Genomic DNA, 15000 nt, shown 5'->3' with positions numbered 1-15000 from the left:
ACAATGATTTGCAAATCCTTTTCAACTTATATTCAATTAAAAAGACGGCAAAGACAAGATATTTAACGTTTGAACTAGAAAGCTTAATTTTTTTGCAAATATCAGCTAATTGGAATTTGATGTCCGCACCGTGTCTCAAAAAAGCTGGCACAAGTGGCATTAAAGACTGAAAAAGTTAAGGAATGCTCATCAAACACTTATGTGGAACATTCACAGGTGAACAGGCTAATTGGGAACAGGTGGATGCCATGAATGGGTATAAAAGCAGCTTCCATGAAATGCTCAGTTGTTCATAAACAAATGGGAGAGCAAATTGTCCAACAGTTTAAGAACAACATTTCTCAAACAGCTATTGCAAGGAATTTAGGGAACAAATAACAAGGGTGTTATGGCTACCCGTCACTTTCCAAGCTCAAGGTTAACACAAGCACACCACTTAGCTGTTTTCAATTTTGACTACAAAAGAAAAGAAATAACTCTTGAATATGGATATATGTAGATATTCATCTCCGTCAGTCATTATTTATTCTTTCCGAATAAATTGTGATAATGTTCATCAGTCAACTCATTAGTGTTGATTTTCAATCTATCAAGATGGAAAAAAATCAAAATCAACTTATAGTATGTTATTTATTAGGGGTGTTGGAAAAAATCGATTCGAATACAATGTACAGAATCGATTCTCATTTTTAAAAAATCTATTTTTTTTTTTTTATCAGTCCAACAAAACAATACACAGCAATACCGTAACAATGCAATCCAATTCCAAAAGCAAACCTGACCCAGCAACACTCAGAACTGCAATGAAGACACAAACACCACACAGTAGTGAATTAAAAATGAATATTATCAACAACAGTATCAATATTAGTTATAATTTCAGCATAGCAGTGATTAAAAATCCCTCATTGACATTATCATTAGATATTTATAAAAATAAAAAAAAGAACAATAGTGTCACAGTGGCTTACACTTGCATCACATCTCATAAGCTTGACAACACACTGTGTCCAATGTTTTCACAAAGATAAAATTTACATTATTGCAATCAGTTGATAAAATATTGTCCTTTCCAAATATAAAAGTTTTTTTTTTTTTTTTAAATCTACTACTCTGCTAGCATGTCAGCAGACTGGGGTAGATCCTGCTGAAATCTATGTATTGAATGAATACGGAATCGTTTTGAATCGGGAATCGAATCGAAAAAAATCGATATATTATCGAATCGTGACCCCAAGAATCGATATTGATTCGAATCGTGGGCCACCCAAAGATTCACAGCCCTATTATTTATGTAGTTCGCTCATTTTCCTCGACCTGTGCACTAACATCATGTGGTTTATTTTTGTTTTATGTATGTAGCATCATCTACAACAGGGGTAGGGAACCTATGGCTCTAGAGCCAGATGTGGCTCTTTTGATGACTGCATCTGGCTCTCGGATAAATCTGACCTCACATTGCTTAACAGGATAAGTAATGAATAATTCCACTTGTAATCACAGTGTTAAAAAAAACGTTCAAAATCTAAAACATTCTCATGCATTTTTATGTTCAAGAAGTTGCGTTAATGGTAAGAAGTAATTTATTTATTATTGGTTAATGTGGGGCTTGCCCTCCCGGGGGTTCTTCAGATTATCAAGAGCCTGTTTTAAGGTTACAATATTGTTTCATTTTTTTTTTCTCTCAGTTGCTTTACAGCAATTGTCTTTTTCTCTTCCGTCCTCACTCGCGCTCTGGCTCCAGCCCCAACCCTGTCTCTCCTCCTGGCTGCTGCTTATAACAGAGCGACAGGTGATTAGATAAAAAGGCCCAGGTGGGCCGTCGAGGCCGGTCCTGGCAACATCCTGCTTTGCTGCAGGCCCGCAGGCCACGCCCCCTCCACAGTTAGCTTCTGAATAACAATGTTATTACAAAGAATAAAATACTTATTATACTCTGGAAATGTTGGTTTTACTTAAAAATGCATGCGTTTAGTTGTGTTCAGTGTTAAAAAAATTATTATATGGCTCTTAGGGAAATACATTTTAAAATATTTGGCTTCTTGGCTCTCTCAGCCAAAATGGTTCCCGACCCCTGATCTACAATGATACAAATAATTGCTATTGCGACATCTAGTGGACAAATTTAGAACATCCGTTTCTGTCATTCCAAGATTTGGGCTCATTTTTATACCTGGCAAATTCATCCGGCGGGTCGGATAGCACCTGTTTGCGTGCCTGATCTGGCCCGTGGGCCGTACGTTTGACACCCCTGGTCTAGTCTCTTACGTGAATGAGCTAAATAATATTATTTGATTAGGAAAAAAACTGTGACTTATAGTCCGAGAAATACGGTATATCAAACGATTTTTATCGTACGTATTTGTTTTTATTTGTATCAATTGTGTTTCTCGCGATATCCAGCGGTATCTTTTTATCGGCCCAGCCCTAGGGCACACGTTGGTTTCCATAATCTCTTAAAGCCCAAATGCAGATGATATCTTCCTCCCCGAGTCCTCTTAGTCTAAATCCAAAAGTACACCTCGCATGAATATCCTAATTCGCAGCTTTTTAAAAGCCACTCACTGGAAGGTTTAAGTGTGAAGACACGGCACCTGTGGACTTCCTGCCTTATTTATGCACGTTCAAATGCAGCGCTGCCGTCTAATTATGTCTCCTTAAAGACTTTTCAAACAGGGCTTGCTCAGAATTATGCGTCGCATGTCTCCGGCAAGCTAAAGAGCTGCTGACAAAAAGTACACATTAAAGACCATCTTAACCCCTGAGTTTGCTTTGACCAAGAGACGGACATTTTCTTTGCATTTTAATGTTTTCCATCTACATTTTAAAGGTTAGACAGCTGAAGTTTGCCCACATAATGTTTTCTTTTATAATGGCTTCATGGCCCTTTCTGCAAAGTGATTCCAAATAGGAGATAACCATTTACTAGACATCCTTTGACCATGTTGCTCACCATTCACTCCCATTGTAACTCAATGTAATAATAATTAAAATATACTGAAAACCTGACTAGTTATTATCGGTGCTTTTTATGTTGTGGGTGTCCGTTTTTCATCTGAAAAATAGTGAGTTTTTGGAAAAAAAATCTGCAGGTTATTCAACATTATTATTGTCAATTCAATCAATTCTATGATTGCATTCATTTTATTATAAAGTTGCATTAAAAAGCTTTAAAATACATTGATTGGATTTTGCACAAATAAGGCCTTAAATGCTTTCAACAAGCAATAAATACGATGTCCAGAGGCATTATACATGTCATAAAATTGCAAATGACAACAAAACAAACCCCCTGACCCAGTTTTATCAATTTAGGGGAGAAAAACTGCAATTCAGGACGTTCAATTTAATTAATAATTAGTCCGTTTTATTTAGATTGTTTTTAGTTGCATTGTTATTTGTATATTTTATGATTGTATGACAATGCAAATATACTGAAAACCTAATAAGTTATTACCGGTACGTTTTATCTTGAGCACGTCTATTTTTCGCCTAAGGAAGGACAGTGTGAGTTTTGGGGAGAAAAAAAACTGTCATTGATTCAAAAATAATAATGCATCAAAGTAATTTTTATGAATTATAGACCTAGTAAAGGCTGTTTTTTAACATAATCTAAAGTAATCTACTTTGGAACTTGCTTTTGAAAGGGATATAGTGTGAGTTTTTTGGAAAACATTTCTGCAGGTTATTCAACATTATTTTTGTCAATTGTATGCTTGCATTAATTTCATTTTAAAGTTGCAATAAAAAGCTTTAAAATACATTGATTGGATTTTGCACAAATAAGGCCTTAAATGCTATCAACAAGCAATAAATACGATGTCCAGAGGCATTATAAATGTCATAAACATGCAAATGACAACAAAACAAACCCCCTGACCCAGTTTGATCAATTTAGGGGAGAAAAACTGCAATTCAGGACGTTCAATTTAATTAATTATTAGTCCGTTTTATTTAGATTGTTTTTAGTTGCATTGTTATTTGTATATTTTATGATTGTATGACAATGCAAATATACTGAAAACCTAATAAGTTATTACAGGTACTTTTTATTTTGAGCACGTCTATTTTTCGCCTAAGGAGGGACAGTGTGAGTTTTGGGGGGGGAAAAAAACGTCATTAATCCAAAAATAATAATGCATCAAAATAATTTTTATGAATTATAGACCTAGTAAAGGCTGTTTTTTAACATAATCTCAAGTAATCTACTTTGGAACTTGCTTTTGAAAGGGATATAGTGTGAGTTTTTTGGAAAATATTTCTGCAGGTTATTCAACATTATTTTTGGTCAATTTAATCAATTGTAGGCTTGCATCAATTTCATTTTAAAGTTGCAATAAAAAGCTATAAAAATTGCAAATGACAACAAAACAAACCCCCTGACCCAGTTTGATCAATTTAGGGGAGAAAAACTGCAATTCAGGACGTTCAATTTAATTAATAATTAGTCCGTTTTATTTAGATTGTTTTTAGTTGCATTGTTATTTGTATATTTTATGATTGTATGACAATGCAAATATACTGAAAACCTAATAAGTTATTACCGGTACGTTTTATCTTGAGCACGTCTATTTTTCGCCTAAGGAAGGACAGTGTGAGTTTTGGGGAGAAAAAAAACTGTCATTGATTCAAAAATAATAATGCATCAAAGTAATTTTTATGAATTATAGACCTAGTAAAGGCTGTTTTTTAACATAATCTAAAGTAATCTACTTTGGAACTTGCTTTTGAAAGGGATATAGTGTGAGTTTTTTGGAAAATATTTCTGCAGGTTATTCAACATTATTTTTGTCAATTTAATCAATTGTATGCTTGCATTAATTTAATTTTAAAGTTGCATTAAAAAGCTTTAAAATACATTAATTGGATTTTGCACAAATAAGGCCTTAAATGCTATCAACAAGCAATAAATACGATGTCCAGAGGCATTATAAATGTCATAAAATTGCAAATGACAACAAAACAAACCCCCTGACCCAGTTTTATCAATTTAGGGGAGAAAAATTGCAATTCAAGACGTTCAATTTAATTAATATTTAGTCCATTTTATTTAGATTGTTTTTAGTTGCATTGTTATTTGTATATTTTATGATTGTATAACAATGCAAATATACTGAAAAGCTAATACGTTATTACTGGTACTTTTTATTTTGAGCATGTCTATTTTTCGCCTAAGGAGGGACAGTGTGAGTTTTGGGGGAAAAAAAAACGTCATTAATCCAAAAATAATAATGCATCAAAGTAATTTTTATGAATTATAGACCTATTAAAAGCTGTTTTTTAACATAATCTAAAGTAATCTACTTTGAAACCTGCTTTTGAAAGGGATATAGTGTGAGTTTTATGGAAAACATTTCTGCAGGTTATTCAACATTATTTTTGTCGATTTAATCAATTGTATGCTTGCATTGATTTCATATTAAAGTTGCATTAAAAAGCTTTAAAATACATTGATTGGATTTTGCACAAATACGGCCTTAAATGCTTTCAACAAGCAATAAATACGATGTCCAGAGGCATTATAAATGTCATACAATTGCAATTGACAACAAAGAGACTACAAAACAAACCTCCTGACCCAGTTTTATCAATTAAGGGGGAAAAACGCAAATCAAGACGTTCAATTAATAACAATTAGTCCATTTTATTTAGATTGTTTTTAGTTGCATTGTTATTTGTATATATTATGATTGTATAATACAAATATACTGGAAACCTGACTAGTAATTATTGGTACTTATTATTTTGTGGGTGTCTGTTTTACATCTATGGAATAGTGAGTTTTGAGAGAAAAAAAATCTGCTAGTTATTCAACATTATTTTTTTCAATTCAATCAATTGTACGCTTGCATAATTTAAAAAAAAAGTTGCATTAAAAAGATTTATAATACATTGATTGGATTTTTCACAAATAAGGCCTTAAAAGCTTTCAACAAGCAATAAACATGATGTCCAGAGGCATTGTATATGTCATACAATTGCAAATGACAACAAAAAAGACCACAAAACAAGACACCTAACACAGTTTTATCAATTTAGGGGGGAAAAAAACTAACGCAAGACGTTGATTCAATTTTTAATTAGAGTCAATTTTATTGTAATTTTTTTTTTAATTTGCATTATTTGTATATATTATGATTGTACAGTAATAGTACATAATCTGGTTACATTTCATGTAAACATTAGCATGCTAACTTTTGTAAATTTTCACTCTCTGCTCAGCGTGCACAAGCGCTAACTAAAAAAAAAACTTCGTAATTGACATATGCTAACTGCTAGCCTGCTAACATTAGGACATGTTGACAATTTCTACAGCGGTACACCTCAGTTGTACAATTTAGTAGATTACTTAACCTATGCTACCTGTTAGCATTTTTAACGTTAACATGTTAGCATGCTAAAGTTAGCATGCAATTTTTTTCTTTTTTTATTCATTATATGGTCACACCTCAGTCTTACAACTTGGTACTTAGAAGGCCGACACAACACAGGGAGTTTGTATCATGAAACAAGTCATCACTGGTGGGAGTGGGAGAGGAGCAACAGTATCTGTTTACTGAGCCCCCCCCCACTTGTGTAGTCACGGCTCGTATGACTGGCAGCGTTTGGGATTATTCTTTCATCCTGGATTTAAATTGTTGTTGACATTCCACACAGACACATTTTACAAGATGCCAAAGCATTTACTCCCAAATCTGTTTTTATACAGTGCTTAATGGTCCGAAGTATTGCAAAATGTACAATATTAGCTCCCCAACTCCTCCGGGTTTCTTTCTTTCCACAAGTGAAGGGCACGTTGACGTTAGTTTATTTCAAACGGCTCATTAGAAAGCTTTAAAACACATTAAATGGATTTTCCCTATGCTGTCAACAAACAGTAAATATATGTGCAGAGGCATTAAAAAATGTCATACAAGACAACAAAAAGACAACAAAACAAACCCCCTGACCCAGTGTTTCCCATTTCGGGGAAAAAACTGCAATTCAAGACGTTCAACTAATTAATAATTTGAGTTGTTTTTATTTCGATTTTTTTTTTTTGGACCTTCCAATTACAATGGTAAATAATACTACGGTAATAAAACATATGTTTATTTTTGTTTTAAGGGGTTAGTTGCGTTATTTGTATATATTTTGACCGTACAGTATTAGTGTTTAACTCAACTTTTCAACATTATTATTGTCATTTCGATCAATTGTTTGCATGCATTCATTTTATTTCAAAGTTGCATTAAAATACATTAAATACATTTTGCAAAAATAAGGCCCTAAATGCTATCAACAAGCATTGAATATGATGTCCAGAGGTATTAAAAATGCCATACAAGACAACAAAAAGACAACAAAATAAACCACTTGACCCAGTTTGACCAATTTAGGTGGGGAAATCTGCAATTCAAGACATTCAATTAATAAATAATTAGAGTTAATTTTATTTAGATTTGGTTTTTTTTTGGACCTTCCAATTACAATGGTAAATAATGCTACAGTAATGAAACGTGTTTGTTTTTGAAAGGGTTAGTTGCATTATTTGTATATATTTTTATTGTACAGTATTAGTGCTTAATTCAACTATTAAACTTTGATATTGTCAATTCAATCAATTGTATGCTTGCATTAATTTTATTTTAAAGTTGCATTAAAAAGCTTGAAAATACATTAAATAGATTTTGCAAAAATAAGGCCTTAAATGCTATCAACAGGCATCAAATATGATGTCCAGAGGCATTAAAAATGTCATACCAGACAATAAAAAGACAACAAACAAAAAACAATTGACCCAGTTTGACCAATTTAGGGAGGAAATCTGCAATTCAAGACATTCAATTAGTTAATAATTACAGTTAATTTTATTTTGATTTTTTTTTTTTTTGATACCTTCCAATTACAATGATTAAAAAATAATACTACAGTAATGAAAAATGTGTTTATTTGTGTTTAAAGGGGTTAGTTGCATTATTTGTATATATTATGATTGTACAGTGTTAGTGCTTAAATCAACTATTCAACTTTATTATTGTCAATTCAATCAATTGTATGCTTGCATTTATTTTATTTTAAAGTTGCATTAAAAAGCTTTAAAATACAGTAAATAGATTTAGCAAAAAAAGGCATTAAATGCTATCAACGAGCATTAAATATGATATCCAGAGGTATTAAAAATGTCATTCAAGACAACAAAAAGACAACAAAACAAACCACTTGACCCAGTTTAGGGGGGAGAATCTGCAGTTTAAGACATTAAAATAATTACTACAGTCATTTTTATTTAGATTATTTTTTTTACCTTCCATTTACAACGGTAAATAATACTACAGTAATGAACATTTTTTATTTCTGTTTAAAAGAATGAGTTACATTATTTGTATATATTATGATTGTGCAGTATCAGTGCTTAATTCAACTATTCAACATTATTATTGTCAATTCAATCAATTGTATGCTTGCATTCATTTTATTTTAAAGTTGCATTAAAAAGCTTTAAAATACATTAAAAAGATTTAGCAAGAACAAAAGGCATTACTTTATATCAACGAGCATTAAATATCATGTCCAGAGGCATTAAAAATGTCATTCAAGACAACAAAAAGACAACAAACCTCTTGACCCAGTTTAGGGGGGAGAATCTGCAGTTTAAGACATTAAATCATTACAGTCCATTTTATTTAGATACTTTTTTTTACCTTCCAATTACAACGGTAAATAATACTACAGTAATGAACATTTTTTATTTCTGTTTAAAATAATTAGTTACATTATTTGCATATATTATGATTGTGCAGTATCAGTGCTTAATTCAACTATTCAACATTATTATTGTCAATTCAATCATTTGTATGCTTGCATTCATTTTATTTTAAAGTTGCATTAAAAAGCTTTAAAATACATTAAATAGATTTAGCAAGAAAAAAAAAAGACATTAAATGCTATCAAAGAGCATTAAATATGATGTCCAGAGGCATTAAAAATGTCATTCAAGACAACAAAAAGACAACAAAACAAACCACTTGACCCAGTTTGACCAATTTAGGGGGGATAATCTGCAGTTTAAGACATTAAATTATTACAGTCCATTTTATTTAGATTATTTTTTTAACTTTCCAATTACAACGGTAAATAATACTACAGTAATGAACTTTCACAGTATCATGTTAGACCCGCTCGACATCCATTGCTTTCGGTCCCCTAGAGGGGGGGTTGCCCACATCTGAGGTCCTCTCCAAGGTTTCTCATAGTCAGCATTGTCACTGGTGTCCCACTGGATGTGAATTCTCCCTGCCCACTGGGTGTGAGTTTTCTTTGCCCTTTTGTGGGTTCTTCAGAGGATGTTGTAGTCGCAATGATTTGTGCAGTCCTTTGAGACATTTGTGATTTGGGGCTATATAAATAAACATTGATTGATTGATTGATTTTTATTTCTGTTTAAAAGAATTAGTTACATTATTTGTATATATTATGACTGTGCAGTATCAGTGCTTAATTCAACTATTCAACATTATTATTGTCAATTCAATCAATTGTATGCTTGCATTAATTTTATTTCAAAGTTGCATTAAAAAGCTTTAAAATACATTAAATAGATTTAGCAAAAAAAGGCATTAAATGCTATCAACGAGCATTAAATATGATGTCCAGAGGCATTAAAAATGTCATTCAAGACAACAAAAAGACAACAAAACAAACCACTTGACCCAGTTTAGGGGGGAGAATCTGCAGTTTAAGACATTAAATCATTACAGTCCATTTTATTTAGATACTTTTTTTTACCTTCCAATTACAACGGTAAATAATACTACAGTAATGAACATTTTTTATTTCTGTTTAAAATAATTAGTTACATTATTTGTATATATTATGATTGTGCAGTATCAGTGCTTAATTCAACTATTCAACATTATTATTGTCAATTAAATCAATTGTATGCTTGCATTCATTTTATTTTAAAGTTGCATTAAAAAGCTTTAAAATACATTTAAATAGATTTTGCAAAAATAAGGCCTTAAATGCTTCAGTTGTTTTTATCCTTTTTTGCGGGGACATTGTTGATTGTCATGTCGTGTTTGGACGTTCAATGTGGACTCCGTCTTTGCTCCACAGTAAGTCTTTGCTGTCGTCCAGTATTCTGTTTTTGTTTTCTTTGTAGCCAGTTCATCTTTTAGTTTCGTTCTGCATAGCCTTCCCTAAGTTTCAGTGCCTTTTCTTAGGGGCCCTCACCTTTTGTTTATTTTCGATTAAATTTTTTTTACCTGCACCCTGCCTCCCGCTGTTCCCGACAATTACAAAGCAATTAGCTACCGGCTGCCACCTACTGACATGGAAGAATGTAACAATAATATGATTTCTTGGATGCGCCTTATAATCCGGCGCACCTTATGGTCCGGAAAATACCGAACTCTACTTTCACTTCCTGTTGTTCCAGATCTAAATCTCTTCCATTTTATTGACATTGCAGACCGAACCTCACTCGACCGGAATTGTCATCTGCTATCTCTGCCGCAGCTTTAATTAAACATCTGATGGCAAACAAACAGCACATTTGGTTCGCCCAAATGGAAGCGGCCCCCCTCCACCCCCCCGCGCCCTCGCACTCGTGCACAACCACGCCGGCGTGCAAGCCTCCGGCCCGACGCAATATTTTCCAATTTGCTGTAATTGTGTGAGAGTGGTAATCCAAGGCAGCCTATTGTATATTCCATCCCGCTGCCCCGTATGGACGCTGACGCCACAATTAACTTAGCAGTCCTGCCTCCCAAATCCAATCAATGCCAGCATCCATTACTTCCAGATGTTTCCGTGAGACCATCATTTTAGGGCATTTCATACCCGCCAGCATTCAAAAAAATCACTTTTCTCGCGCACGCAGACTAGTTTACACTTGACGCTGTTTCTGTTTCGCATGAACTTGTGCAGCTATTTTTACACCTGGGAGTCATTAAACTTCATGATTGACACATGCTAACTGTTAGCATTTTAACGTTGGCCTAATAAAATAGCATGGTAACATTTGGAGCTATTTTTTTCAATGTTTGAGTCCTATAACTTTGTAACTAATATACACAAACAACAGCATGCTAATGTTTTAACATGCTAATATTCATGTTTTAACATGAGTATTAGCATGCTAATGTTTTTAGCCAATTTTGCAGCTGTCCACCACAATCAGACAACTTGATGCTTGACACATGCTGTTAGCCTGCATTTTAGCATGATAACTACTGTAGTTATTTTTTTAAACATTAGCATGCTAATATTTTAACAGGTTAATATTAATGTTTTAATACTAGCATTAGCATGCTAATGTTTTTTTAGCCAATTTTGCAGCTGTTCACCACAATCATAGCCTGCACTTTAGCATGATAACTTTTCAATCAATCAATCAATCAATGTTTACTTATATAGCCCTAAATCACTAGTGTCTCAAAGGGCTGCACAAACCACCACGACACTTTTGTAGTTATTTTTTCAAAACATTAGCATGCTAATGTTTTAACAGGTTAATGTTAATGTTTTAATACTAGCATTAGCATGCTAATTTTTTTTAGCCAATTTTGCAGCTGTCCACCACAATCAGAACACTTTTGTGCTTGACACATGCTGTTAGCCAGCACTTTAGCATGCTAAAATAGCATGATAACTTTTGTAGCTATTTTTTTCAATGCTTGAGTCCTATAACTTGGTAACTAATATACACAAACAATAGCATGCTAATGTTTTAACATGCTAATATTCATGTTTTAACATGAGTATTAGCATGCTAGTGTTTTTAGCCAATTTTGATGCTTGACACATGCTGTTAGCCTGCACTTTAGCTTGATAACTTTTGTAGTTATTTTTCAAAACATTAGCATGCTGATGTTTTAACAGGTTAATGTTAAATTTTTAATACTAGCATTAGCATGCAATTTTTTTTTTTTGCCAATTTTGCAGCTTTCCACCACAATCAGAACACTTTTGTGCTTTACACATGCTGTTAGCCTGCACTTTAGCATGCTAAAATAGCATGATAACTTTTGTAGCTATTTTTTTCAATGCTTGAGTCCTATAACTTGGTAACTAATATACACAAACAATAGCATGCTAATGTTTTAACATGCTAATATTCATGTTTTAACATGAGTATTAACATGCTAATGTTTTCAGCCAATTTTGATACCTGACATGCTGTTAGCCTGCACTTTAGCATGATAACCTTTGTAGTTATTTTTTCAAAACATTAGCATGCTAATGTTTTAACAGGTTAATGTTAATGTTTTAATACTGGTATTAGCATGCAATTTTTTTTTTTAGCCAATTTTACAGCTGTCCACCACAATCAAAACACTTCTATGCTTGACACATGCTGTTAGCCTGCACTTTAGCATGCTAAAATAGCAAGATAACTTTTGTAGCTTTTTTTTTCAATGCTTGAGTCCTATAACTTGGTAACTAATTCACACAAACATTAGCATGCTATTGTTTTAACATGCTAACATGTTAATGTTTTAACATTAGCATTAGCATGCTACTGTTTTTAGCCAATTTTGGAGCCGCACACCTGAATCAGACAACTTGGTGCTTGACACATGCTGTTGGTCTGCACTTTGGCATACTAAGATAGCATGATAACTTTTGGAGCTATATTTTTTCAATGCTTGAGTCCTATAACTTGGTAACTTATACACGCAAACATTAGCATGGTAATGTTTTAACATGCACACATGCTAGTGTTAATGTTTTACCATTAGCATGCTAATGTTTTTTTTAGCCTATTTTGCAGCTGTACCCCACAATCAGAACACTTGTTGCTTGACACATGCTGTTAGCCTGCACTTTAGCTTGCTAAAATAGCATGATACCTTTTGTAGCTATTTTTTTCAATGCTTGAGTCCTATAACTTGGTAACTTATACACGCAAACATTAGCATGGTAATGTTTTAACATGCACACATGCTAGTGTTAATGTTTTACCATTAGCATGCTAATGTTTTTTTAGCCTATTGTGCAGCTGTACACCACAATCAGAACACTTGGTGCTTGACACATGCTTTGAGCCTGCACTTTAGCTTGCTAAAATAGCATGACAACTTTTGTAGCTATTTTTTTCAATGCTTGAGTCTTATATATTTACCTTAGTAATTAGCAAATGCTAACTAACAGAATGCTAATTTATTTGAAAATATTGCAGCTGTACACCTCAGTCATACAATTCGGTGCTTGACACATGCTAACTTTTGGCGATTATTGTCAGTCACATGCTAACTGATAAAATACTAACTGTTTTAGCTATTTTTTTTTAACTGAAACCTTGAGATTTAACTTAGTAATTAGCAAATGCTGGCTAACAGCATGCTAATTTATTTGCCAAATTTGCAACTGTACACCTCAGTCATACAACTCGGTGCTTGACACATGCTAATTGTTTCCGATTTTCTTAGTCACATGCTAACTGATAAAATACTGTTATAGCTATTTTTTTTTTAGTTGAAACCTTGAGATTTAACTTAGTATTTAGCAAATGCTGACTGACAGCATGCTAATTTATTTGCCAATTTTGCAGCTAGACACCTCAGTCATACAACTCGGTGCTTGACACATGCTAATTGTTGCCAATTTTTTCAGTCGCATGCTAACTGTTAAAATGCAAATTTTTTTAGCTATTTCTTTTTAGCTGAAACCTTGAGATTTAACTTAATAATCGGCAATAGCTAATTAACAGCATGCTAATTTATTTGCCATTTTTGCAGCTGCACACCTCAGTCATACAACTCGGTGCTTGACACATTCTAACTTTTGGCGACTTTTTTTAGCCACATGCTAACTGATAAAATGCTAACCTTTTAGCAATTTTTTTTTTTTGCTGAAACCTTGAGATTTACCTTGGTAATTGGCAAATGCTAACTAACAGCATGCTAATTTTTTTGCCCTTTTTGCAGCTGCACACCTCAGTCATACAACTCGGTACTTGACACATGCTTAAAGTTAACGATTTTTTAGTCACATGCTAACTGATAAAATGCTTACTTTTTTAACTATTTTTTTCAGCTGAAACCTTGAGATTTAACTTGGTAATCGGCAATTAATAACTAACAGCATGCTAATTTATTTGCCATTTTTGCAGCTGCACACTTCAGTCATACAACCTTGTGTTTGACACATGTTAAATTTTGGTGTTTTTTTCAGTCACATGCTAACTGATAAAATGCTAACTTTTTTAGCTTTTTCTTTTTTTTTTTGCTGAAACTTTGAGATTTAACTTGGTAATTGGCAAATGCTAACTAACAGCATGCTAATTTATTTGCCAATTTTGCAGCTGTACACCTCAGTCATACAACTCGGTGCTTGACATGCTAATTGTTGCCGATTTTTTTCAGTCACACGCTTACTGATAAAATGTTAACTTTAGCATGCTAACTTTTTTAGCAATTTTTTTTTATTTTTAGCTGAAACTTTGAGATTTAACTTAGTGATTTGCAAATGCTAAATAACAGAATGCTAATTTATTTGCCAATTTTGCAGCTGTACACCTCAGTCATACAACTCGGTGCTTGACACATGCTAATTGTTGCCGATTTTTTTCAGTCACATGCTAACGTTAGCATGTTAGCATTCCTTTCAACGCTGCTCACCGATTAACTTTTAATTATTTTGTCCCGCCACAAGTAAATGAATGTATGGAGAACTTTTTGGTACTGTTTTGACTCCACAGATTCAAACGATTAATTGAACCTGACCTAGTTTTAAGTTTTAGTTGTAGTTTGTGACTGTTGGTCTGTCCTTCCCAGATGAGCAGCGTGAAGCGCCTCGGTCCACGTCTCAGCCACATCCTCTTCAGGCTGCAGTTTGAGGAGCAGGTCAACAACCTGCGTCCGGACATCCTGGCCGTGAGCGCCGCCTGCGACCAGGTCAGGACCAGCCGCGCCTTCGGTTGCCTGCTGGAGCTGGTCTTGCTGCTGGGGAACTACCTGAACGCAGGGTCCAGGAACGCCCAGTCCTTTGGCTTCGATCTCAGCTCCCTGGTCA

General features: G+C 33.6%; 1 protein-coding gene across 1 annotated transcript in view; it reads left to right on the top strand.

Annotated features, from left to right (window-relative positions):
* The window catches only part of LOC133542850 (protein diaphanous homolog 3-like), a 359695-nt gene that overhangs the window by 180899 nt on the left and 163796 nt on the right, over positions 1–15000 (top strand). The window contains exon 24 of the mRNA XM_061887061.1: positions 14763–15000. This exon is cut by the window's right edge and continues 2 nt beyond it. Within this exon, the coding sequence (XP_061743045.1) occupies positions 14763–15000 (238 nt within the window). The remainder of the gene's footprint in view (positions 1–14762) is intronic.

This window comes from Nerophis ophidion, linkage group LG25 (assembly GCF_033978795.1).
Source record: "Nerophis ophidion isolate RoL-2023_Sa linkage group LG25, RoL_Noph_v1.0, whole genome shotgun sequence".
NCBI lineage: Eukaryota > Metazoa > Chordata > Actinopteri > Syngnathiformes > Syngnathidae > Nerophis > Nerophis ophidion.
Note: the sequence above shows the minus strand (reverse complement) of the source record. Positions and strands in the feature narration are given on the sequence as shown.